The 27430-nt window shown below is 41.2% G+C and overlaps 1 protein-coding gene across 4 annotated transcripts in view; it reads right to left on the bottom strand.

Annotated features, from left to right (window-relative positions):
- LOC126248568 (spectrin alpha chain) overlaps positions 1–27430 on the bottom strand; it is a 134147-nt gene that overhangs the window by 41831 nt on the left and 64886 nt on the right. For 2 of the 4 annotated variants that reach the window (XM_049949666.1, XM_049949667.1), the window contains exons 17-24: positions 19909–20114; positions 19553–19780; positions 18540–18674; positions 15716–15976; positions 12459–12650; positions 12119–12355; positions 11121–11402; positions 1517–1558 (exon numbers count right to left, since the gene is read on the bottom strand). In XM_049949666.1, coding sequence (XP_049805623.1) covers positions 1517–1558; positions 11121–11402; positions 12119–12355; positions 12459–12650; positions 15716–15976; positions 18540–18674; positions 19553–19780; positions 19909–20114 — 1583 coding nt within the window. The remainder of the gene's footprint in view (positions 1–1516; positions 1559–11120; positions 11403–12118; positions 12356–12458; positions 12651–15715; positions 15977–18539; positions 18675–19552; positions 19781–19908; positions 20115–27430) is intronic. The other 2 variants (XM_049949668.1, XM_049949669.1) reach the window with 1 other exon arrangement.

Raw genomic sequence — 27430 nt, 5'->3', positions numbered from 1 at the left:
GACATGAAGTCCATGAATGGTTGAAAATGGTCTCCAACTAGCCGAACATAACCATTTCCAGTCAATGGTCAGTTCAGCTGGACCAGAGGTCCCTATTCATTCCATGTAAAAACAGCCCACGTCATTATGGAGCCACCACCATCTTGCACAGTTCCATGGGTTTGTGGGATCTGCACCATGTTCAAATCCTACCATCAGCTCTTACCAACTGAAATCAGGACTCATCTGACCAGGCCACGATTTTATAGTCATCTACAGTCCAACTGATACGGTCATGAGCCCAGTAGAGGCACTGCAGGCAGTGTCATGCTGTAAGCAAATGCACTCGCATCAGAAATTTCGCCGCACTCTCCTCAGAGTCGCACATCCTATATCGGTTATTTCATACAGTGTTGTTAGTCTTTTAGCAATGACAACTCTACATGAAAGCAGTTGCTCTGTCAAGTTAAGGCTGTCAGCGACTGTATTCTCCATGATGAGAGGTAATGTCTGAAATTTGGTATTGTTGGCACACTCTAAACACTACGGATCTGGGAATATTGAATTTCAGAACAATTTACAAACTGGAATGTGCCATGTGTCTAGCTCCAAATACCATCCCCTGTTCAAAGTCTTAATTCCCATCATTTGGCCATGATCATGTCGGAAACCTTTACACACAAATTACCTGAGCACAAATGACAGATCCACCAATGCACTGCCCTTTATACCTTGTGTATGCAACACCCCAGCATCATCTGTATATTTGCATATCGCTATCCCACAACTGTCACCTCGGTGTAATTACTTCTTGCAATATTAAATCCCACATATACAAGTTTTATTATATGCATTACATTCCTCCTCCATCTTTTCTCCCTGAACCATGTTCCTTCAAATATAACAAATAAGTGCTGAATGTATCAATTTCTTTGGGACTGCAGAGTCATGGGCACTTTGTTTCCCTGAGATGAAAAGAAAAATGAAAGAGCACTTAACACACTAAAGTTCCACAATTATTAATTATGTTATCTGCAAGATGGTGATAATCATTTTGTTACCTCAGACGATGGGAAAGGCAATGTTATGAAATGTATTATCAATGGATTTATACAAGTCTACCAACCTTGAAAATCACATTAATATACATAAAATCTCTGTATACTTTGGCACACTGGTTGAAAAACACACATTAAAAACTCAGCCTTAATCATCCAGAGTAACTTTTGCTTTTAACTGTGCACCCAAAATACTGTGCTGTCTCATTCGGAAGTTCAAGCATTTGTTATTTCAAAAACTGAAGAACAGATTAGGTATTTCTGGAACAGAGCTGGAATTGCCACACAACACTAACATGCTTCAATTACTAAACAATTATTCATGTTTGTCACATAATGTATAGTGTTTTAGTGAAATGAAGAGTTCAGTTACTAGACTGTTAACTCATGCAGTCTGTACAACAAAACACTAGCTGTTATTATACAGAGGCACGTAAGTTAATGTCAGTGGGCCAGATCAATCCAGACTAATAATATACCTGAGCAACCCCATAGCGGGCATCTATCTCCGCTCGATGATTCTACAATGAACAAACAAAATTGACATTTAAAAAGAGATTTTTGTATTTCCACAATTGACTACAAGTGACTGTTACAGGGTTTGGGGAAAACAACACATATCACTGTACTGACTGTGTTGACAAAACGAAGGTAGCATTATACAGGCAAGCAAGCAACGAAGAGGAGATTAAAATGATGCATAATTATCATTGTATGAAATGTTTATGTATAATCTGTTTCTACTTTCATAATAAAGCGAAACAGTGATGTTCACATTACTGTCTAAATAAGTGAGGTGAAACACTGTGACCATCATTTGTCCCTGTACTGTTTCCCCCTTCTTCAGTGGCAGGAGAAATACAGAGACTCAATATAAAACTGTGACAGACTGGAAATGTTTCTGTGTAAACAATATGACACCTATAACTAATAATGGCCATAAAAATTTAAATAAAAATTCGAAGTCAAAGGTATTATATGCTGCAATAATATCATCACCGCAGCAGTAGTACGCTGTGAAGCTCCTCCCCATTCCGCTGATAACATCAATGGGTATTATTGTTCCTATTTTCATTTCACTGCTCAAAACTCTTCCTTCTTTTAAAGAAATTGCAAAAACAATTTGGTTAAAAACAGTGTCACACAAGGTTTCATTAATTACAAGGAAATAGCTTTAACAGTCAATTGATAATCAATTTGAAAAGCAAACTACATTTACATAGCAATAGTTTGCTGAAACAGGGCGTTGCTTACTCACTCCATAAGTAATTGAACAGACTGAAAAATGTTCAAAATAGCTCTCTCTCTTACAGTCTCTCCATAAATTGCTAATATGAACAAGAACTTTAATACAGAATCACAACTGCAGTGTTACGCATTTTTTTTTTTTTTATAAAACTATTTATAGTAAGATCCAGTCAAGATGTCGCAACACCTCTATGTTGCGCATATAAACGACAACCAGTTGGATACAAAAGACAGCATGTATTACTGCTAAATATCAATGAATCAAGTGGTACTTTGACATAATTAAGAATGCAAATCAAAAACAGGTGAACCCATTCTGCTGAGAGCATGACATCTGATGACACTACTGCCTTATAATTTGACCTGTATTATAAATTCCATAAAGGCTTCCATTTTTACACAGTAATATGCTCCTTTTGTCTGTAGTTCATAAACATTCAAAATTTAGACTTAAACTGCCTCCAATATCGAAGCATCACTGAAACGTACAGTATAACACAAGCAATAACTCCCCAAGGTGAAGTTTTTTCTTTTAGTTCATGCTAACAGCACGTGGCTCGGCCCATGTCAAGCCCGAGTCTGTTATGTCTGCCAAATGTCGCTCTATATGTCATACCTGCTGCATCAAGTTGTCATAAAAAGTTGAAGAGAATTGTACAACGAAGCAAATATCAGACCTTTGAAAAATGATTTCACGTAATTATGATAAGGTAAAACAAACTATCTGACATCACAATGTTCACAACATTAACTTTTTACTTATTTCTCTTAGTGCGAACCTGGGCTGCTACGAGAACATTTTTCCACACAAGCAACGTACTGTTTATTCCCCCCAAACCCGCCTCCCCCTGCCAGTCTCCCTCAAACATAAGTTGGCTTTGGCATTCCCCTTGGGTTCTTAGTGAGACCTTCAGAATAATCCTAAGTTTAGCATTTTTAAAGTAAGTATTACATAGATAAATTACTGCAACAGAAATAAGTTTCTCAATCTTAGTTCAGTGCTAAATATTATTCGTTTCCACTTATGGTAATTTCTGAGATCTTTAAAAGCTTTTAGTGAAACCAGAAAGAACTAGAGCTATTTTATTGTTATAGCTACAAAAAGTGTACTACCTATTAAAGTGAGTGGAAAGAATGAAACTATAAAATTTTCCTTTTTTATTTTTTTCCATTAGGAAAAAAAAAAAAAAAAAAAAAAAAAAAAAAAAAAAAAAAAAAAAAAAGACTAGATTTTTTTATTGACATGTTAAACATAAGGCACTGTTTAGCTGCATTAATTGTATGTTAAAGGTGAGAAAAACTCACCAGTAAGTAGTTCAGTTTAAGAAAATCTGCCATGAAAGCAGTTGGTAATTGATAAACATTGTCAACTTCTTTACGTATGCAAATGAAAACACAAATTTCTGTGTGATATGAAACAAAAATATTACATTAACAACTTATGTCAAGATGACATGTGGAACAAACCAAAACACCTTTGGCAACATGTGGGCGTGCATTATACTGCAACGGAATGATATTATCCATCAACATTGTGTCCATGCTCCATTCTGCGTTAATTGTGGTGTCATGTTCCAGAAAGTCAATAAGTAATGGGCCCTCTTAGTCCAAGCAGCAGGTCGTCATGACTATCAGAGCTGGCGTGCCTGTTTGACTATGCTGCAGAAGTTTCACTGGGAATCCCTTACACATCCTCCATACAGTCCTGATCTCTCCCCATGCAGTTTCCATATTTTTGGAGCCCTGAAGTAAGACACTTGTTGCCATTGATTTGTTTTGGATGAAGAGATGCAAGCCTAGGTACAATCATGGTTCTATAGGCAACTACAATCACTCCATGAAGGCAACGATTGCCTCATCTCACGATACAATAAATGTGTTAACAGTTGTGATGATTACTTTTGAACTAGTAAACAGGTTACTTTTCCCCCCTCTATCTGTTTTTCATTTGACAGCCCCCTTATACACTACAAATAGTTAAAAGGTTTACGTAATATCCTTCACTCATATGGCTATTCATGCAGAATGGGCGTCTCTACATGTAGTACAAGCTGCCTGTACAAAGTAACAATTCTTAAAGAAAATTATAACACAGCATAAACAACACAGTAAGAGTCTGTGAAAGTTATAATCACATGATGACTGAACCACATGACAACTGAACCCTATGAAATGTTCATCAGTATATTTATGGTCTCCCAGCACGTGTGTGCTGTAGCTTAATCTGAGCTGATTTTGCCTTTTTAAAAGGAACATTTTGAATAGCATTTATGCATATACCAAATGAATTACCTGAAGTTTATAATTTGCAAATAGTGAAAATTATTTTGGCACTAAATTTATAGACTATGTGATCAAAATTTTCCAGACACCTGTTAGTGGGCATTAATATGGAGTGTACCAGGCCTTCACTTTTATTGTAGCCTGAACTCTACTGACACTATCAATAACGTGTCTGTATGTCTGTAGAGGAATGGCAGCCTATTCTTCCTCAAGAACCGAAACCGGAGATGGCAATGATGTTGACCACTGAAGTTTGGGGCAAAGTTGACACACTAAACCATAAAAGTAATCCACTGTGTTGAAGTCAGAACTCTGGGCAAGCAAGTCCAGTTTAGGAATGTTATTTTCCACAAAACATTGTCTCGCATGTGCCACTTTATGACAGGGTGCATTGTCATAGTGATACAATCAGTCATTGTCTTCAAACTGTTCCGCTACTTTACACAGTACATATCGCTGTAAAATGTGTTTATATCCTTCCACATTTAGTGTTTTCTCAAGCACAGTAAGGGAATCACGTCCTAACCATGAAAAACACTGCCATGTCATAACACCACCACCTCCATACTTCACTGTTGGCACTACACATGATGACAGGTAAAGTCCTCTACACATTCACAAAACTCAAACCTCTCCATTGGATTGCCAGAGGGTATAACATGATTCATCACTTCACGTAACTCATTTCGTCATCCGCTGACCAGTGGTATCTCTTTACACTACTTCAAGTTTCATGTAGCACTGACTACAGATATGTGTGGCTTATAAGGAGCTACTAGACTGTTGTATGTGCAGTTATTGTGCTAGCTGGAGTTCTGGTAGCCCTTTTTTTAACTCAGGTACAACATTTTGATGATTACATGCAATTTTTTGAAGCCATCAATGGTCGACGGTCCTTGTCAGTCAGTACACAAGGTCTGCCTGATCTTGGTTTAGCTGTGTCGTGTTGCTTCATGTTTCCACTTCAGTCACATCACAGTTGACTTCGGCAGCTTTAGAATGGTTTAAATGCCCCTTATGGATCTGTTACTCAAATGACGTCCAATGACTGGCCCACGTTCAAAGTCAAACACAATACATTCTACCTCCTCTTATACTAGCAGGCCAACTTATCATGATGTCTAATGGTTGAATCTGTATTACATAGGGGTGTCCAGAAATGTTTCATCAAATAGTGTATATTATGCTATACTTTGAATTCACAAATGATCGTACAGCACACTACGGTATGATTAAAATTACTTGTCAGTTGACGTCCGTCACTTGCCACTACAGTGCTTCCAGATTCATTGCTAGCTACCATTGGGGGTGACACAAACACCGCGGGTCACATAAAAAATGCTGTTAATGCATAACGTGCAGCATTGTTGGAAGCAGCCACTGTGACGTATGACAGAAATGGGAGATGCTCTGTCGACAGCTGATAGTATGTGACCAATGACTGAACTGCGTCAGGCGATGGGTTTTGTAGTACTGAATACTCCTGTCATAACCTGACCACAACCTGGTGATGTGCATTGTATCCAAGAAAACAACGATCAACAATCTGCTGAAGAACTGAAGTCACGATCACTTTGTTAACAGCATTTAAGGATAACCTCTATGAGCAAGCACAACATAAAAAAATGTAATTATGTTTTTGTTGGCATAGCCATCTTCTGCAGCAAAATTCATGTTTTAGCGGTAAAAACAAACTGTAATTTCTCCCTGTCATTGGTTATTCGAAACTATCCTCACACTGGCAACACAGGATCATGTGTTACCAATTTATGAACAGTCTTGGTTGGACCTTGGCTGCAGTTTATAGGAGACACAAGCAGATCCCAAATAAAAAAGAATGATAGGAAGAAAAATAAGAACAAATAAAAGAAGTCACAACTGTGATGAAAATGAAATGACAAAGTATTGGGGGGGGGGGGGGGGGGGGACATTTAAACCAGGTAACTGCATTAAAAAAATGATAAAGTCTTTTGATGAGATTTAGAAAAATAAAAAGTTCCATGCATTTGGCGAGATTCGAACCTCCGACTTTTTATACGTGACGTTTATGCGCTAACGACTATGCTATGACATTAAACTGCAAAAGCCTGTTGTACTCAGGACTCTGGCGTCTGAGTCACAAAGACTGAAAGCCTTAAAAAATTCAACTCGACACAATGTCATGTGAAGCTTATCTTATGTAAGCCAATCTCTCTGATTATAATAACTGTATAAATGATGCTGAATAACTTCTTGTGTGGAAGGATCCAGTACAGTAGTGTTTAGTTAGTGCTGTGTATGAAACATGTGTATTTTGTTATGATTGTTTTGTGTGTGCACGTGCACACGAGAGAGAGAGAGAGAGAGAGAGAGAGAGAGAGAGAGAGAGGGGGGGGGGGAGTTTGGTGTGGTTCGTGAATGACTTGAGCGTCACACTGAGCGCTCCGATTCCACGAAACCAGTTACAATGCATGATGTGTCTACTATCAAGTAATTTTAATCAGACTATAGACCTAACATGCCAACCGAATACCAAAATTCAGAATAAGCCTACATTGTGGGAACTTCTTTTTATATTTCAATTTACAAATGTGACTTTTGCTGCGGAAATCAGATGCATAATAAACCTCTCATTTGAGCTCCACACCCGGCCACTGAATTTACAGATGTCACTAAACTACTTGAAATAATATTTTACAGTTACCATCACTTTCTTCTGTGTGGGCCCCACAGCCTAAGTAAATTTCAAGAACAACATTTTATCACCAGACTGTGTATAAATTTTTTTACCCATCACATCACAATACATACAAGTAAATAATTTTTGCTCAGTCCATGAAATATGTCTCGACATATGTACTAAAGATTTTGTAATGAGAAGGAATGTTGCCATTCACCATATAGCGGAGATACTGAGTCGCAGATAGGCACAACAAAACGAATGTCACAAATAAAGCTTTCGGCCCCTAACGCCTTCTTAAAAAACAGCTCTCTCTCTCTCTCTCTCTCTCCCTCCACACACACACACACACACACACACACACACACACACACACACACACACACACACACACACACACACACACAAACTCACAAACTCTGGCAACTGTAACCACACTGCAAGCAGCAGCACCAGTGCATGATGGGAGTGGCAACTGGGTGGGGTTAAGGAGGAGGCTGTGGTGGGGAGGGGGAGGGAAAGTAGGGTAGGGGTGGTGGCCAGTGCAGTGCTGCTAGAGAGCATGCAGGGACAAGATGGAGAGAGGATAGGGCAGCTATGTGCAGTCAGGAGGTTAGATGGAGGGCAGGGGAGAGGTGGGGAGTGGGGGACGGCGGAGAAGAAGGGAAATAAAAAGACTGGGTGCAATGGTGGAATGAGGGCTGTATAGTCCTCGAATGGGAACAGGGAGGCTGTATGAGTGAGGAGTCACTTGGTGATGGTGGGAAGGATCCATATGACACAGGCTGTGAAGCAGTCACTGAAATGGCGGATCTCATGGTTTGGCAGTGTGCTCAGCAACCGGGTGGTCCACTTGTTTCTTGGCCACAGTTTGTCGGTGGCCATTCATGCAGACAGACAGTTTGTTGATTGTCATGGCCACATACAATGCAGCACAGTGGTTGCATCTTAGCCAGATCATGGCTGGTTTCACAGGTAGCCCTGCCCTTGATGGGATAGGTGATGTTTGTGATCGTAGGTGGTGGTGGTGGTGGTGGTGGTGGTGGCAGCGGAGGAGGAGGAGGAGGAGGAATGGAACAGGTCTTGCATCTAGGTATATTACAGGGGTATGAACCATGAGGTAACAGGTACTGGATTGTGTTGTGGTGGGCAGGAGTTTTGGAGGGTAGGGTAAAGTTCTCTCCCCCCGCCCTCTGTTGAACCTCCTGACTGCACATAGCTGCCCTAGCCTCTCTCCACCTCTTCCCTGGGTTCTCCCCAGCAACACTGCACTGTCCACCACACCTACCCTACTATCCCTCCACCTCCCCGTCCCACCTTCCTCCTTACCCCCACCCAGTCACCACTCCCATCGTGTACTGGTGCTGCTGCTCACAGTGCGAAGGCCTTATGGGCCAAAAGCTTTATTTGTGACAGTGTTTTTATTTTGCCTATCTGTGACTCAGCATCTCCACTATATGGTGAGTAGCAATTTTCCTTTTTATAGTATTGTTAAATTCCAGCCTGAATTTTCCGCTGTTTGAAAAATTCTGTAATAATGTTTATGTGGGACACTAATGTATTAATATACCATGCTTTTAACATAACTGTTGGACCGGTATTACACTATATATTTCTTTGATAAAGAAATATGAATCAAATATTCATAAAATTTCTTTGAGAAAGATCTTTAAAGTGGTGCTAAAAAGAGGTACTACAGTGTCGTCTCATTTTTCATTGAAGTTTAATATGGCAGACAACAACAATTTATTATTATGCACTGTAGTTACTTGTACCACAATTGCACTGTATGTGCATGTGGGAGAGAAGTGGCGACAAAACAAAGGGAACATATTTGGGTGAAGCCGTAGGTTTTACGTCAAGATAATAAAGCATTCAGCAAAATTTGTTAGAAGAGTGGAAGGAGGACATCAAGCAGAGGGCATTTCAGTGTTTGCTCAGTAAAGTGGCTCCTCATATTACAAAGCAGAATAGTCACTTGAGAAATGCTATATGTGCAGAAGACAGAGTCACTACAACAATTTGATTTCTTAATACAGGAGTTAATTACTCTAGCTAACAATACAACGCTCTAATACCACCGTGCACATTAACCGAAATAATTCTAGAAATGTATGAAGTGATTTATGAAGCACTGTAGGAGGAATATATGAAGGTAAATAAATGTCTAGTATTCTATATGGACATTAAGAACTATTTTTATTTTGAATAATTTAACAGAATTAGTGCTCCAACTGCAAAAGTAATAAAAAGTACGAAACAGATGAAGCACTTCTGTAACTTGTGGCATCCAGAGTTAAAAAATAGGTAAAGTAGATTGGACAGCTAAGAATTTATTTTATTTTACAGTGTGCCTCCTCCTCTCTTCCATCTTTCTGAAAAGCTGCTTGGAAGTTTCTAGACGTAGAGGTAGCTGTGGTTGTGGATTTTAAGTCACCTGCAGCATATCCCACCTGCCTATCAGCACATGATTACAAGAAGTATGCACTGTGCCCCTGCTCACCCCCCCCCCCCCCCCACACACACACACACCAAATAGCTGCAAGTGATACCCAGTGCTCCACACAGTTACGATTCACATTGTAGCAAATAGAAGATTAACAACTTTTATGATCAAACCTCATGTGAGGCACTAAATTTGATCATATTTCTTTGACGAAAGGCAAGATTTGATGAAGTTTCCTATTACACTATCAAATTTCTTTGACATATCAACTTTGACAAGAAAATACGATAGTGTAATACCAGGGAGAGAGATATATTTTTGAAGTCATATCGATAGTTATAAAATCCTCATTTTTATTCTCTGGCTGACAGATCAAAATTTCCCCTGCACACTGCACAGATCACAGCTTGTCGAGTGCGTGTAAACAGTGTGTTTCGTAGGAAATGTTGCAAGACTTTTTTTCCTTAGTGCTTCTAGCTAGCTGTGACATTTAAATAACATGGTAACCTTTTTGTTCTCATAAGCATTTTCATGTCATGCAACTTCATATTTTAGGTGAGGATGTTTAACAACTGTTCTTTGCACAATTATGCATGGCACTCTACTTTTAAATTAATAACGATGATGTAGCCATATATGTTACTAGAGGCAAATTTTATCTTTGTGTAATGATATTCCAATTAGTTACATGATTGTGTTTAGCTGTCTTTTGCTATGGTGTTTGTTATGTCCTCAACACACACAAGAATAGACAATGCCCGAACTGGTAGTGTGATAAATAATAAATTTTATACATGGTCTGGTGGAAAAATGTCTTTCTTTACATTCACTACACAGCTACAAGAACTCTTAGCAGTATCACCAACTGGTGCAATACCTGAAAGATAAAAATAAAGACATCAAAAGAAAGTAAGAAAATCTCTATGAGAAAGCTAGCACTTCGACCCATCATCTTATACATTAGTTAGGTATACAATACCCCGACACTTCAGATAAAAGACCAATTTCCACATTACCTAGACAATTCACGGTACAACCAATTACAGACAAACAGTCACACATAAAAACAGTCATCCAGATAAACAAAAACCATCACTCTCAAACATAATTCAGCCATGCAAGAAGGCTGACAGGTAAAGCCCAGTGATGCTTCTAGAAGATAAACGGAGATACAGATGAGCGTACTGAGGGAGGAGAAATCACTACTGTCAATACTTCCTCTTCCTCACAGTGGAGTCTAGATTAACTAGTTGCACAGTTTCTGAGGCCTTACAAAACTTACAAAATGTGTTTCACTGTGTATTAGAAGTCCTGAAACTAGTGGTCTTCAAATACACAATCTGTTAATGCTCATCACAATGATTCTACATCACTTCTCAGGATTAACAGATCATAAAGTTACAGGTGAAGTTTCCACTACAGCTACAGTGTATAACAGTGTTATTACCTGATGTCTTTCTAATAAAGCTTCAGCTCCTGTGACATCATTTGCGAGTTCATCACTGGAAACCAGGCCCATCATACTATTGATCCACGACATCAAATCACGATAGTCACTCAAGAAACGTTGGAGATCATATGAATCCAACAACTTCTCTTTGCGGCTATTTGCCTTTGCTGTGAGTTGAGTCCACTCTTCATTGATCTCTTTCTGTTTGGCATACGTCTGATCAGCCGTTTCTGGATGAGTTTGCATAAGCCTGTTTGCGGTTTCATCAAGCTGCCTGATCTGTAATACAAGAACACAAATGGTACAGAAAATTTAGCACTAGTTTAATACTCCTGGTGACATATTACTCCCTTTAAATTCACTTCTGATCTCAATACACAGGACCACCTCAAATGATCACAACAGAGGCAATATTTAAACCACAGGTTTTCAAAACAACACTGTAATAATTAACCTTCTTGCAACTTCTCAATTCCATTATCAGGCAACTAGTGGAGTGTACAATGTTCCTGTACATTTCTTTCTTCTTGAGAGCACAATAGGTTCGTGAACATGGATAATGGAGTTCTCGGCAATTAATGAATCTAACTTTGGCAAGAGTCGACAGGAATGGGGACAGGGGAAAAGGGGGGCGGGGGGGGGGGGGGGGGGGGGAGTTCAAAATTACAGCAGGATGGCGTGGGTTTAAACATAGGGAAAAAAAGTAAATAAATAAAAATCACATGGTTGGTAAGTGTAAGATTTAACATCATATATACATGTATACCACAAATTTGACCTCAGAGAAAACATTATGTATATGATATAAATTAGGCTCCAAGTTGTTCCAGGTTATCCAGAAGTTCTTTGTCAGTCTGAAGTGTAAGATTTTGAGTCATACTGAGGCTATAACTAGCAGACAAACATACAGCTCACTGCTGAGTCCTACATCGCATTAAATGGTGTGTGTAGAGACCATACAATGAAATTACTATTATTCATATAACAATTATAACCTTGTCTCCCAGTGCAGCCAAATCCCTCTCAAGACCTTCGTGCTTCCTCTGTAGCGCTTGCACACTTCTCAGATCTTTTCCCAAGTCTTCATTGTTTAGAGCTTCATCTTTCTCTTGAATCCAGTCTTTTGTCTCATCAACATCTCTGTGGAAACGCTGAACTTCGTGTGCAGACCCTAACTGTGTGGCCCTCTCTGATGTTAGCTGCTGCAGTGACGTCCACTTCTGATTCAAATCCTGAAACAGAAATTTTTTTTCTGAAGCCTCCATAAAAATTTGTTTCAGAGGAAGAAGACCATCGAGGTGAAGAACAATGTGAAGAGAAAGACAAAACACTTACCTCTATCTGTGTCTGTATTTTCAAGGCAGCTTCTGTTTGCCCGAGACTCATGAGCTGCATAGCTATTTCATTCATTTCCGCAAGTCTGACTTCATTTGCTTTTAGATCAGCTTGGAAATCATCAAACTTCTTTTGCATAACCTCAACTTGTTCCAGGTCTTCTCCAACATCAGCTACTTCAGCATAACTTTCCTGAAAATGAAAAGAATTATGTAAACAGATTGTTTTAAATCAGTATAACTTTAAATGCAATAATATTACATGACAGTTTATTTTTATGAAGAAGATTACTTTAATAATGTTAGATATGTCAACTATAAAAAATGCATAAAATATTAATTCAGAATTTGGGCAAAATAGTTTTCAAATAAATGTTACTAGATTCAACTACATATTTTGACTGTGTTTAATACAATACCTTAAAACCAAATTAAATTTTATCAATGAATTAAACCAGGAAGCAATTAACAAATCACGAGGAATAAACCGGGTGTCCATCAAAGACTGTCCTAGTTTCTGTAGTGTAACATAGCAGTTTAGTTTAGACTATTTTCAACAAATCGCACATCAAATTGAAGGTAAACTGACCTACTTTCTCTTACAAATGTTCAAGATACGCACCTTTAGTTATACAACACACATCCAACAACACACAGCCAACCTAAAATCCAATTCTTTACACAATTTGGTTAACGAGTCCAGAGTAATGAAAGCAATAGCCACTTCAATTCTGTGTCTCGACTCTGGCAAATCATTAGGCAGTGGTGGAATGTAGACATGGTCTTTTATAAAGCACCAAAGAAAAATTGCATGGCAAGAGGTCATGTGGACATGGAGGCCAATGGGGTGGGGATCCATCCTCCTACCAAATAAAGTTTTCAGGTTGACTTTCAAATTGGAGAAAATCAGAGAAGCAAAGCTGTGAGGACGGGGCATGAGTCGTGCTTGGGTAGCTCAGGTGGTAGAGCACTTGCCCGAGAAAGGCAAAGTTCCCGAGTTCAAGTCTCCGCCCGGCACACAGTTTTAATCTGCCAGGAAGTTTCGTATCAGCGCACACTCCGCTACAGAGTGAAAATCTCATTCTGGAGAAAAACATGTTCTTGCAACATATTCAGATAAGCCATCCCGATTATAGTGACCTCAGTGGGATTGGTGGGGAGGGGGATGGTCTACACAACAGACGTCAGGACACAGCACATAAACATTTAAAAGTTCTGGGGAATCTCTCTGATACGGTACAAGTTCATGAAAATGTTCTGACCGACATTTTCTATTAGTCCCGTCAAATTTCCTATGCCCACAATGTTAATTTGCACCTGATTTTGTGTCAACATATTTATAATTTTCCCGCGATTTACGCATTACGACAAAATGTTTGTGGAGAAAATATGATGCTGGCATAATGTTGCCATCCAGTAATGCTTACAAATATTAAGTGGTTAAGTTTCTTGACACCAGCACACACTATTCAGCCGATTTGAATGGGTAAATGAGTAAAAGTTGTAACACTTCATGCTGTATCTTCTGCCGCTGCCAAGCTCTACTTGGTGTAGTGGCTGATGGGAGTAACTAGGTTTGTTCGAATGAAGATATCATGACCAATCACAACCATTTCCAAACTGTCTCTACTGCACAAATGGCGTTTTGTGATTGTTGTGATCATCGTGACACCTTTGTCGAACCATATTTAGCGTGTTTCAGTTTATGGCCACATGGAGCGCTAGCTGACACCGTCATTTACTTAGAGTTGTTCAAATGTTTTTAGTGTAAACACAGTGGCAGTTACGTATTGTGTTCATTCTGAGTAAATCGTGTTTCGAGAATTTATTCTCATTGTCAAGTGCAGTATATATGTATGTATTTTTTGTGATGTTACACAAACAATCAGTGTGAGTGATTGTTTGCATGTGCGTGTGGTTTTCTACGTAACTGATGAGGCACAGTACCTAATAATCTCGAAAAGACGAGTACAGTGCAAGAGATGCAGAATAACACATATTCAAACACCATACAAAATACTTATTTACATATTTGCACTTGACAATGAGAAAAAAATTCTCAAAACGCGTTGTGCTAAGCATAAAAATATACATAACTAGTGCAGTATTTCATTATTTAAATAATCAATGACATCTGCAGGTTTTCCAAAAACATCGATTTTTATAGAATGAGATTTTCACTCTGCAGCGGAGTGTGCGCTGATATGAAACTTCCTGGCAGATTAAAACTGTGTGCCCGACCGAGACTCTAACTCGGGACCTTTGCCTTTCGCGGGCAAGTGCTCTACCAACTGAGCTACCGAAGCACGACTCATGACCGGTACTCACAGCTTTACTTCTGCCAGTACCTCGTCTCCTACCTTCCAACTTTACAGAAGCTCTCCTGCGAACCTTGCAGAACTAGCACTCCTGAAAGAAAGGATATTGTGGAGACATGGCTTAGCCACAGCCTGGGGGATGTTTCCAGAATGAGATTTTCACTCTGCAGCAGTTTTAATCTGCCAGGAAGTTTCATATCAGCGCACACTCCGCTGCAGAGTGAAAATCTCATTCTGGAAACATCCCCCAGGCTGTGGCTAAGCCATGTCTCCGCAATATCCTTTCTTTCAGGAGTGCTAGTTCTGCAAGGTTCGCAGGAGAGCTGTAAAGTTTGGAAGGTAGGAGGCGAGATATTGGCAGAAGTAAAGCTGTGAGTACCGGGCGTGAGTCATGCTTCGGTAGCTCAGTTGGTAGAGCACTTGCCCGCGATAGGCAAAGGTCCCGAGTTCGAGACTCGGTCGGGCCCACAGTTTTAATCTGCCAGGAAGTTTCATCGATTTTTATGTTTGAAATTAAGTCAAATGTTTCCACTTCCCAGACAGTTATCAATTCCAGGCACATCAGCAGTTTTTATTCCATAATAAACCTTTAGTAGATAATAAAAAAGTCCCTGACAAAGTCTTTTGATGCCTGTTATGTACATATATCATACATAAAGTGCAAGGGGGTATCCTATACGTAATTTTTACAGCTTGAAACGTTATTTCCCATATTTTACATTTTCCCATGTTTTACACCATGTTTTGAAGTCCCTTGAAAAGTGTAAAAAGCGGGGTTTCACTGTATTAGCACAGTAAATATCTGTTATTGTTTATCTTTAGAGGAATTAACTGGGCCAGATTTTATACACAATAAGACAATTTTGTTAATGTCAAACACTTTTTACAAGACCCCTGGTGTTTACATTAGTGTTTATGAATGAAATTCAAAAACTCTTACCTTGTCTTTTATCCAAGTTGCAAGTTCTGCTGCTTCACGAACCAGCACATAAGCCTTTACAGTCTCATTGAGTTTATTTTGGCGTTCCCTAGCCAAACTCAGTAACTGATCATACTGAGCTTCAATCTGATTTTGTCTTGCTGCTATTGAATTCTTGTCTGCAAGGTTCTGCTGAGAGGCAGATAATCCTGCTTCAATCTTCTTAACATATGCAGCTGGAACAAATCCTTGACGATCATTAACTTCAACTTTCCACCAATCCTGCAATGTGCACAAAAAAAAACTTTTATATCACAAATTTAAAATAAGCAGAACTATAGGAATAAAGTAAAACAATGCATCACAACTCTCTTTTACACCCCCGCCTCCCCCCCCCTCTCCCCCCCATTCTACATTAAATGGAAGACTATGCCAATAAATTGTCTTTGTGATTTTTTCTTATGTCCACACACAACATTAGGCAATTAGCTGATTTTACACTTAGCAGCTACCTGCAGATTTAAACCTATACCTAAAAACAATATACAGGGTGGTGCATAGTGACCAGGCCAATATCTTGCGAAATAAGCAAGAAACGAGAAAACTACAAAGAACGAAACTTGTCTAGCTTGAAGGGGGAAACCAGATGGCGCTATGGTTGGCCCGCTATATGGCACTGCCATAGGTCAAATGGGTATCAGCTGCGTTTTTCAAAATAGGAACCCCAATTTTTTATTACATATTCGTGGAGTACGTAAGAAAAAATGAATGTTTTAGTTGGACCACTTTTTTCGCTTTGTGATAGATGGCGCTGTAATAGTCACAAACGTATCAGCACGTGGTATCACGTAACATTCCGCCAGTGCGGAAATGGACCGTTTACCAATTGCGGAAAAGATTGATATCATGTTGATGTATGGCTATTGTGATCAAAATAGCCAACGGGCATGTGCTATGTATGCTGCTCGGTATCCTGGATGACATCATCCAAGTGTCTGGACAGTTCGCCGGATAGTTACGTAATTTAAGGAAACAGAAAGTGTTCAGCCACATGTGAAACATCAACCACGACCTGCAAGAAATGATGATGCCCAAGTAGGTGTTTTAGCTGCTGTTGCGCCTAATCCGCACATCAGTAGCAGACAAACGTCGGTGTTGAGAATGTTACATTAACATCGATTGCACCCATACCATATTTCTATGCACCAGGAATTGCATGGTGATGACTTTGAACGTCGTGTACAGTTCTGCCACTGGGCACAAGAGAAATTACGGGACGATGACAGATTTTTTGCACGTGTTCAATTTAGCGACGAAGCGTCATTCACCAACAGCGGTAACGTAAACCGGCGTAATATGCACTATTGGGCAGTGGAAAATCCACAATGGTTGCGACAAGTGGATCAGCAACCTTGGTGGGCATTAAGGGAGGAAGGATAATTGGTCCCCATTTTATCGATGGCAATCTAAATGGTGCAATGTATGCTGATTTCCTACGTAATGTTCTACCAATGTTACTACAAGATGTTTCACTGCATGACAGACTGGAGATGTACTTCCAACATGATGGATGTGCAGCACATAGCTTGCGTGCGGTTGAAGCGGTACTGAATAGCATATTTCATGACAGGTGGATTGGTCATCGAAGCACCATGCCATGGCCCACACGTTCACCGGATCAGACGTCCCTGGATTTCTTTCTGTGGGGAAAGTTGAAGGAGATTTGCTATCGTGAGGGTACGTCTTAAATCTACTGATTACAAACAAACCACAACTTTTCAATTCAGTTAATGTAGAACAGGGAAATTGTGATACTAAGGCCATTATAGCATCATTGAGTGTGGGTGCTAGTATGAATGTTAAGACAGGGAAGAAGGTATTTCTAATCTCCAAGCTCGAAAACTGAGTATAAATTGATCAAATTCTATAGTACACTATGCCTTACACAGATTATGTGTAGAATAAAGAATGTGAGGGACGGTAAAGACCTAGCCTGGTTCAATAGATATATTAGGAAGCTGCTCCAACAGCAAATAGAGCCTCCTGTTCAACACATACTTAAACACAGTTAAAATCCTTTAGACAAATGAAAACTGAACAAAGCAAAGGAGAAAGCTATGTGGAATGTTCAATGAATTAGAAACGAAACTTCTATCTACCAATCCTATAAAAAATTACTAATAAATTTTGGTTTTACATTAAGTTACTCAGTGATGATACAGACACAGCAACCAAGAACAACATAGGGAAGGGTGGAAAACTAAATTCTATCGTCTAAAATTAAGTACCAGGAAACTGTTTATGGAGTGATTTAAAGAGGAAAAACCACATAAAACTAATCACACATGAAACTAATCACTGGACACATAGAAGGTGCCAGACTGACTGACACACTGGAAGAATCCCCAGGCTGTATAGTTCAACCACGTGAGCAGTGCTTCTCAATGTGGGAAAATCAGAGATTCAAGTTTATAGAGAGGTTTACCAACAGTCCTTCACGTGCACCATTTATTGTGAATGCAGTGGGGAAAAGACTGGTAACTTAAATTCCTACAAAACAAACTTAACGCGATTTCTGGAGAAAATGCACTACTTTTAAAACAGTCAGTACTTTGATCACTCATATCATTTGTGTCCTCTTTCCAGACACAGGAGACAATATTAACAATTTTATATTCATTCACAATTCTTCGGCCCATCTTTGTCATGTCATGTACTAACATATAAAAACAACTCTCAAATTTAAGGACAAGTTAGTACTTGTGAATCATTGCTGTCAGATCAACTGGTTTAATGCCTTAAAACATTTGTCAGAAAATCAATAACTAAAAAGGAATAAACAAACCTTGTTGTTTGAATTCAGAAGAGTGAGAACATCACCCTTCTTCATGGAAACCTCACGGGGTGATTTTTCTGTATAATCATACAGTGCCATAACACATTCTTTCCCTGAGACATCAATTACAGGTGTTTCTTGTTGCTGTAATCAAAATTTATTCACTTCAGTTATGTTGGCAGACTAAGAAAAATCAAAATATTACATAATTAACAAAACATGAGATTAGGAATTACAAGTGACAACTTCACTGGATCTATGTGACTAATTCATAAGTCTGTTTTTTATACGGGTTAATTTTGAATCACATGCAAAGAAATTTCCGAATAGAAGTAGCTATGAATATCATGACAAGGTACCAAAAAGGTGCTGGGATTTATACTGCATTCTTTTTGGAATCTTCTTACATTCTCTCAGAATATCAAATGTATACACTGTCAGTTACACAGTGTACGAATGATTTAGAACTACACCGGAAGAAGGTGTTAAATATGCTGCATAAACAAATTTCTCCTGCAGCTACTGTGCTTCATTTTGAAGTTTATCGTTCATGTGAAAGTGTTTCTGTAAGTTGAATTTTTGGTTAGAACATTGAATTTTGTACCTTATATTGAGATTCTTTGGACATATACGTGATACTGTATACTGGACTCAGGTGGTTAAGCAGAATAAAATTCAGTAAGGAATGATACTACAGATATGTTCATTTTGATGCATGTTGTAAAATGTCAGTGAACTGTAACATCTACTTTAAAAGGTTATATAAAATATGCTAGATGCTAATCACACAAATTAATTATGAAATCAACAGGCACATGCATAATGCATTTTTGTAAATGAACAAAACTGAAAGCAATTTAGATTTTATGAATTTGATTTGAAGCCTATTAAAATACAACATTACAATATATGTTTTATTTAACAAGTCATTTTGCCATTTCAAAAGACAGCTGACGAGCATTGAAATGCAACATAAAGATATGCCTATGAACTTGTAGAAATATACTTCCGCTAATACAGACCCTGCACGATTGTGCTTGCTCACGGAGACTTAAAATTGTGTTTCCAAAAGCTTCCAAATCAGAAACAAGTGCCTCGTGCTTTTTGAGAAGAGCCTCACTCGAATCTTCATCCTTTCCATAGTCAGTATTACACACAATTGGTTCCTTCTCTTTCATCCATGATTCTGCTTCATTTGCATCTGCAAAGTACTGATGTGCTTGAAGTGAATCTTCCAGATCTTGTTTCCTCTGAAAATTAAGCAAATAGATATTTGCAAATTAATGGCTATTCTATTTTGGAACATAGAAGAATTTTTCTATTAATGTTTTAGAAATGCCCATGTATAGTACAGTCAAATATAAACCGTCTGCTTTACCTGCAGTGCTTTATCTTTTAGTTGTGTCCAGTGATCATTTAGCGTTGCAACCCTCTGTTTTATTTCATCACTTGCAAAGTGTCCCTCATCCAGCATTTGCTGACCTGACTGATACACAGCAGTTATGCGATTTTCATGATTATTAATTTCTGCTAAGACAGCCTGATGTTTCTTGATTAGATTCTGCACACCAATAAGATCACGACCTAAAATAAATAAATAAATAAAATAAAGAAATATAGTCTCTGTGATTTATTAACATAAAAAGGCATAGTTGATATGGTCACATAGAAGAAGGTGTAATTAGCTGAATGACAAACAGTAACTTTGCTTAATGAAGGTTAATTCAGTACTTGCACATACAAGAGCTTGGAGTGAACCACCTTCAGTCAGAGCACATGCAGTATATATACAGCTACAGAACATTCCAGTACAATGATTTTTGACATTTGTCGATACTTCTAGAATGTCCTCAAACCGAATATAGAAATTAAAATTGTACAGTCCAGGTTATTTTAAACTCATGACCCTCCATGCAACAGTTTAGTGTCACAACCACTACACCACAGTGCTACTCAGCTTCTTCTGCGACAGTATGAATGCAATAAGGTGAGTATTAATACTGTCTTGTGTGTATCATTCAAATATCTTTTTGCATTAACATTTGTAAGGTTGAAAACAATAGTTTGAACCAGTATAAGACCGATAACCACAAGTAACAGTAAATACAAATAGAGTTGTGTGTTGTAAAATGAGACATTCAATTGCAGTAATCAGTTAAGGGAAATAAGATTTATCAGAAACCTGACAGATACCATATGTAGCAGATAACTTTTTTACCAATGTAATACCTGTTATCCTCCTCCCATGGCCTAATATGTAACTTATTACAATTTGACTCAACTATTAATCAAATTGCATGCATACGGAGTATCATCCCAGTTGTGTGACTGGATTCATGATTTCCTTTCAGTGAGGTCCCAGTTCATAGTGATAGACGGTAAATCATCAAGTAACAGAAGTGATATCTGGCATTCCGCAAGGTAGTGTCATAGGCCCTCTGCTGTTCCTGATTTACATAAATGATCTAGGTGATAATCTGAGCAGCCCCCTCAGATTGTTTGCAGATGATGCTGTAATTTACCGTATAGTAAAATCATCAGACGATCAATTCCAATTACAAAATGATCTAGAGAGAATTTCTGTATGGTGCTAAAAGTGGCAATTGGCACAAAACAAAGAAAAGTGCGTGGTTATCCACATGGGTACTAAAATAAATCGGATAAATTTTGGGTATACGATAAATCGCACAAATCTAAGGGCTGCCAATTCTACTAAATACCTAGGAATTACAATTATGAGCGACTTAAATTGGAAAGACCACATAGATAATATTGTGGGGAAGGTGGAACAAAGACTGTGCTTTGTTGGCAGAACACTTAGATGATACGCAAGTTGGGGTGGCAGACACTGAAACAAAGGCGATTTTCTTTGTGGCGAGATCTATTTACGAAATTTCAATCACCAACTTTTTCTTCCGAATGCAAAAATATTTTGTTGGCACCCACCTATGTAGGGAAAAATGATCATGATAAAATAAGAAAAATCAGAGGCTGAACAGAAAGTGGGATGGTAGAGAAGTAGTATGAAAATGGTTCGACGAACCCTCTGCCAGGCACTTAAGTGTGAATTGCAAAGTAACCATGAAGATGTAGATGAACACCGATGTTTCCAAACTTTAATCTATACTGAGTTGAAAAATGTACACTGGTTTCTGGATCAATGGTGGAAGAGAGAGATAAAGTATTGTGAAGAAATTTTATTGTCAATATCAATTTTAAAAAAAATTGAAGTCTGTTCTAAATACAGGTATATACTTCAACAATTAAGAGAGAAAAATTCATATAGCCACTGCTCTTCCAGGTTTAACAATTAAAGACTCATTTCTCATTATACAAGCTTGACAAATAACAATTATGATGCAAAGAAGGATACTGCTAGTTATAGCCAGGAGAAGGTAATGAAAAATGTGTGGCACATGCTGAACTGAAGACTGAAACAATTTTCTTATTTTTTGTGGTTTTAGGGTGCACAACTACAATGCTCATTAGCGCCCAGACTAAGTTAGGAATGCACCGCGAGGCACAAGGTTAAAACAGCAACTAAAAGGGACAATACTATGAAAGACAGACAGGCAGAGGATTAAAAAAAACAGCATAATCAAATGTCCTTAGACAGGTTTGTCAAGTTGATAAAACTAAGAACGCGAGCAGCTGCTCCTGGGTCATCCGCTAAAATGGCATCCAGAGTATATGGCAGGCCAAGATCAAGACGCAGTGTATTAAAATCCAGACAGGACGTTAAAATGTGGCGGACCGTCAGCAATTGCCCACATGGGCAGAACGGCGCCGGCGCAGCCGTCAGCAGATGGCGATGGCTGAACCGGCAGTGTCCAATTTGTAGCCGGGCCAAAACGACCTCCTCCCGCCGAGAAGGGCGTGAGGAGGATGTCCAAGCAGCGGGAAGAGGTTTCAAGGCCAAAAGCTTGTAGTCTGTAAGTGCAGCCCCATCGGCATGCCACAGTGATAAAATGCACCGACAAATGACCCTGCTACAATCTGATGAAGAGACAACAAGAAGCTGTCCGAGGCTGGAAGACTGCAGCCTTGGCCACAGCATCTGCAGCTTCGTTCCCAGGGATACCGACATGGCCAGGAACCCACATAAAGCTAACCGGAGAACCGTCATCCACCAGCTGCTGAAGAGAGCGTTGGATCCGGTGCACGAAAAGATGAACCGGATACGGATCACTAAGGCTCTGGATGGCGCTCAGGGAATCGGAGCAGATGACACAAGCAGAATGTCGGTGGCGGCAGATGTAAAGAACAGCCTGGTAGAGGGCAAAGAGCTCAGCTGTGAAGACCGAACAATGGCCATGGAGCCGGTATTTGAAACTTTGTGCCCCGACAATAAAAGAACACCCGACCCCGTCATTGGTCTCAGAGCCATCTGTATAAATGAAGGTCATATTAATGAACCTTGAACGAAGTTCGACAAAACGGGAGTGGTATACCGAACCGGGGGTAACCTCCTTTGGGAGCGAGCTGAGATCAAGGTGAACGCGAACCTGAGCCTGGAGCCAAGGTCATGTGTGGCTCTCGCCCATTCTAAAGGTTGCAGGGAGTTTAAAATCAAGGTGTTGAAGGACGCGACGAAAGCGAACTCCAGGGGGTAGCAGCGCAGAGACATACAACCCGTATTGACGGTAGAGAGAGTCATCAAAAAAGGAACAATAAGACGGGTGGTCGGGCATTGACAGTAGCAGACAGGCATACCGACAAAGCAGTATATCGCGCCGGTAGGTGAGTGGCAATTCACCGGCTTCAGCATGAAGACTCTCGACGGGACTAGTATAAAACACTCCAATCGCAAGACGTAAACCCCGATGTTGTATGGAGTTGAGGCGGCGTAAGATGGACGGCTGTGCAGGGGAGTATACGAAGCTCCCATAATCCAGCTTGGAGCGGACGATCGACCAATATAGGCGAAGTAGGACGGTTCGATCCGCTCCCCACGACATACCACTAAGAACACGGAGGACATTTAGAGAACGGGTACAACGGGCAGCCAAATACGACACATGTGGAGACCAGCTAAGTTTCCTGTCAAATGTAAGACCTAAAAATTTTGTCTCCACGAATGGGAGAGCAACGGGACCGAGTCGTAAGGACGGTGGGAGAAACTCTTTGTAGCGCCAGAAGTTAATACAGACCGTCTTCTCGGCAGAAAAACGGAAGCCAATGGTGACAGTCCAGGAGTAAAGACGGTCAAGAGAACGCTGAAGACAGCGCTCCAGGAAACATGTACGCTGCACCCTGCAATAGATGGTAAAATCGTCCACAAAAAGGGAGCCTGATACATCAGCTGGGAGGCAATCCATTATTGGATTGGTCGCTATGGCGAAGAGAGCGACGCTCAAAACTGAGCCCTGTGGCACCCCATTCTCCTGGCGAAAGGTGTCCGACAGGACAGAACCCACACGTACCCTGAGCTGTCGATCCATTAAAAAGGAACGAATAAAAAGAGGGAGGCGACCGCGAAGGCCCCATGTATGCATGGTGCGGAGAATGCCCGCCCTCCAACAGGTGTTTTAAGCCTTCTCCAAATCAAAGAACACAGCCGCGGTCGGGCGCTTCGGCAAGAAGTTATTCATAATGAAAGTCGACAAGGTAACCAGATGGTCAACAGCAGAGCGGCGCCTACGAAATCCACATTGTACATTGGTAAGTAGGCGTCGAGATTAGAGCAGCCAAACCAAACAAGAGTTAACCATTCGCTCCATCACCTTACAGACACAGCTGGTAAGCGAGATGGGTCAATAACTGGAAGGCAAGTGCTTTTCCTTCCCCGGCTTAGGAATCGGTACAACAATAGACTCGCGCCAGCATGCGGGAACATGTCCCTCAATCCAGATGCGATTATAAGTACGAAGAAGGAAACCTTTACCAGCAGGAGAAAGGTTCTTCAGCATCTGAATATGAATAGAATCAGGCCTTGGAGTGGAGGACCGTGACCGCGCAAGTGCATTTTCGAGTTCCCGCACGGTGAATGGGGCATTATAACTTTCACGATTCGGTGGCCTAGCGTCCTCTGCCTGTTTTCGGGGGAGGAAGGCAGGGTGGTAATGAGCGGAGCTCGAAACCTCTGCGAAAAAGCGGCCGAAGGCATTGGAGACATCCTCAGGGGCCACAAGGACGTCATTCGCGGCCGTCAAGCCAGAAACTAGTGAGTGGACCATAGTGCCAGATAGCCGGCGCAGGCTACCCCAGACAACAGAAGAAGGAGTAAAACTGTTGAAGGTGCTTGTGAAAGCAGCCAAGGTGCTTGTGAAAGCAGCCCAGCTGGCTTTCTTGCTTTCTTTAATAATACGACGACACTGCGCACGTAATCGTTTATAATTGATACAATTCGTCACTGTAGGGTGGCGTTTAAAGGTGCGTAAAGCACGCCGACGAGCACGTAAAGAGTCTCTACATGCTGCGGTCCACCAGGGGACCGGTATGCGACATGGAGAAGAAGTAGTGTGAGGGATGGAATATTCAGCAGCAGTGAGAATGACTTCCGTGAGGTGTGCGACCTGACTATCGCAGCTTGTGAAGGTTTGATCCTGAAAGGTCGCCCTGGAAGAGAAGAGCCCCCAGTCTGCTTTGGAGATGTTCCAACTAGTTGAGCACGGAGAGGGGGTATGATGCAGGAGATGGATAACACACGGGAAGTGGTCGCTCGAATATGTATCAGAAAGTGCATACCACTCAAACCGTCGTGCAAGTTGGGTAGTACATATAGAGAGGTCTAAATGGGAATAGGTGTGAGTTGTGTCCGAAAGAAAAGTGGGGGCGCCAGTATTGAGGCAGACAAGACGGAGGTGGTTGAAAAGGTCTGCTAACAGGGAGCCCCTCGGGCAGGATGCTGGAGAGCCCCAAAGGGGATGGTGGGCATTGAAGTCTCCAGTCAACAAAAATGGTGCAGGTAGCTGAGCAATAATTTGCATCATGTCTACCCTGGTAACAGCAGACGACGATGGAGTGTAAACAGTACAAATGGGAAATGTAAAAGTGGGGAGAGTAATTCGGATGGCAACTGCCCGCAGACCGGTGTGCAATGTGATGGGATCGTAGTAAATATAATCCCGGACCAGCAACATAACCCCTCCATGAGCCGGAATACCTTCCACAGGGGGTAGGTCAAAACGCACAGAGGTGTAGTGTGCCAAGGCAATTTGATCGCATGGGCATAGCTTCGTTTCCTGGAGGGCTACGACGAGTGGACGGTGCAAGCGGAGCAGCAACTTTAAGTCCTCTCGGTTGGAGCGAATGCTGTGAATATTCCAGTGAATAAGTGCCATCGTGAGAAGAAAAGGAAGATGAAAGAAGGGATCACCTCGAAGGCCGCTGAGGGCCTGGCTTCGAGCGAGCACTGCCGCCGCTATCAGTAGGCGGACAGTCATCGTCCATTGGTTCTACAGGTTCATCGGCCATCTTGTTTAGATAGCCGGGAGGGGGAGCTTCCTCGGCCGGTGAACGGCCAGATGTTCGGCTACCAACGGTGCGGCCAGGCGAAACGGATGACGGCCTGGGGCGGCAACCACTGGGTGGCACAGGAGAAGAAATGCGCCGTGGCGGAGAAGGAGAACTGTGCTTCCTATGAGCCTTCTTGGAAGGTCGTTTAGTGGAAGTACTGGTCGATGGCTGGGAGTTCAAGGTACGTAGGAAATCTGCACGGGATGGTTCCTTCTTGAAGGCCCGTGCATCTGACTTCTGGGTCTTCGTCTTGGCAGAAGGTGATGAAGGTGTTTGTGTCTGATGGGTGACGGGAGGAAGAGGACACGTCGACCGGGCGATCTTAGCACTGGCCGAATGGACGACCGTAGTGCTGAAGGTCAGATCGCATGTCTGCGTCACCACCTCCCTGGTAGTCAGAGGAGAGGCGAGGACAGTACTGTATTTCCCCGCTGGGAGCAGCGTGGGCTTCCTACTAGCAAATAGCTTGTGAGCAGCCGAGGTGGACACTTTCTCTTTGACCCGAATTTCCTGTATACAGTGTTCTTCCTTGTAGATGGGACAATCGCGGGAGGACGCTGCATGGTCACCCTGACAGTTCACACAACGAGGAGACGGAGGTGGACAGTCACCCTCATGGGCATCCCTGCCACAAGCGACACATTTAGACGCATTGGAACAAAACTGGCGAGTGTGATTAAAACGCTGACACTGGTAGCAGCGAGTAGGTGTCGGGACATAGGGGGGAACAGAAATAACCTCATAGCCTGCTTTGATGCGCGACGGCAGCTGAACACTATCAAAGGTCAAGAAAAATGTCCGGGTCGGTACAAGGTCATTGTTGACCTTTTTCATGACCCTATGGACAGTCGTCACGCCCTGCTCAGCGAGGAAAGACTGAATCTCCTCGTCAGTCAATCCGTCGAGTGATCTAGTATATACCACACCACGAGACGAATTCAAAGTGCGGTGAGCCTCCAACCGGACAGGGAACGTGTACAGGAGTGTGGCCCGAAGCAGTTTTTGTGCCTGAAAGGCGCTCTCAGTTTCTAGTAACAAGGTACCGTTACGCAACCTGGTACAAGACTTGACAGATCCGGCTATGGCATCTACGCCCTTCTGGATAACGAAAGGGTTGACAGACGAAAAATCCTTTCCGTCCTCAGATCGAGAAACTACGAGGAACTGTGGGGCAGACGGTAGTACTTTTATCACTGGCGGCTGGTCAAGTTTCCGTTTTTGGGCAGAAGTCGAGAGAGAAGAAGAAGAGAAATCCATTGCGGAGGAATCCCCCATGATTGCCAGTGTCTCCAATGGCGCGCTCCTTCCTTGTGGGGACCCTCTCAGAGGGCACTCCCGCCTTAGGTGAATGTTTACACCTCAGGTCACACCTCCCGAGAAACAGACGGAGGGACAAATCGGCATGGTTGGAAGGTGTCAGCTCAGGCAATCACCCCTCCCTG

This window comes from Schistocerca nitens, chromosome 3, assembly GCF_023898315.1.
Source record: "Schistocerca nitens isolate TAMUIC-IGC-003100 chromosome 3, iqSchNite1.1, whole genome shotgun sequence".
In the NCBI taxonomy this organism is placed as follows: Eukaryota; Metazoa; Arthropoda; class Insecta; order Orthoptera; family Acrididae; genus Schistocerca; species Schistocerca nitens.
Note: the sequence above shows the minus strand (reverse complement) of the source record. Positions and strands in the feature narration are given on the sequence as shown.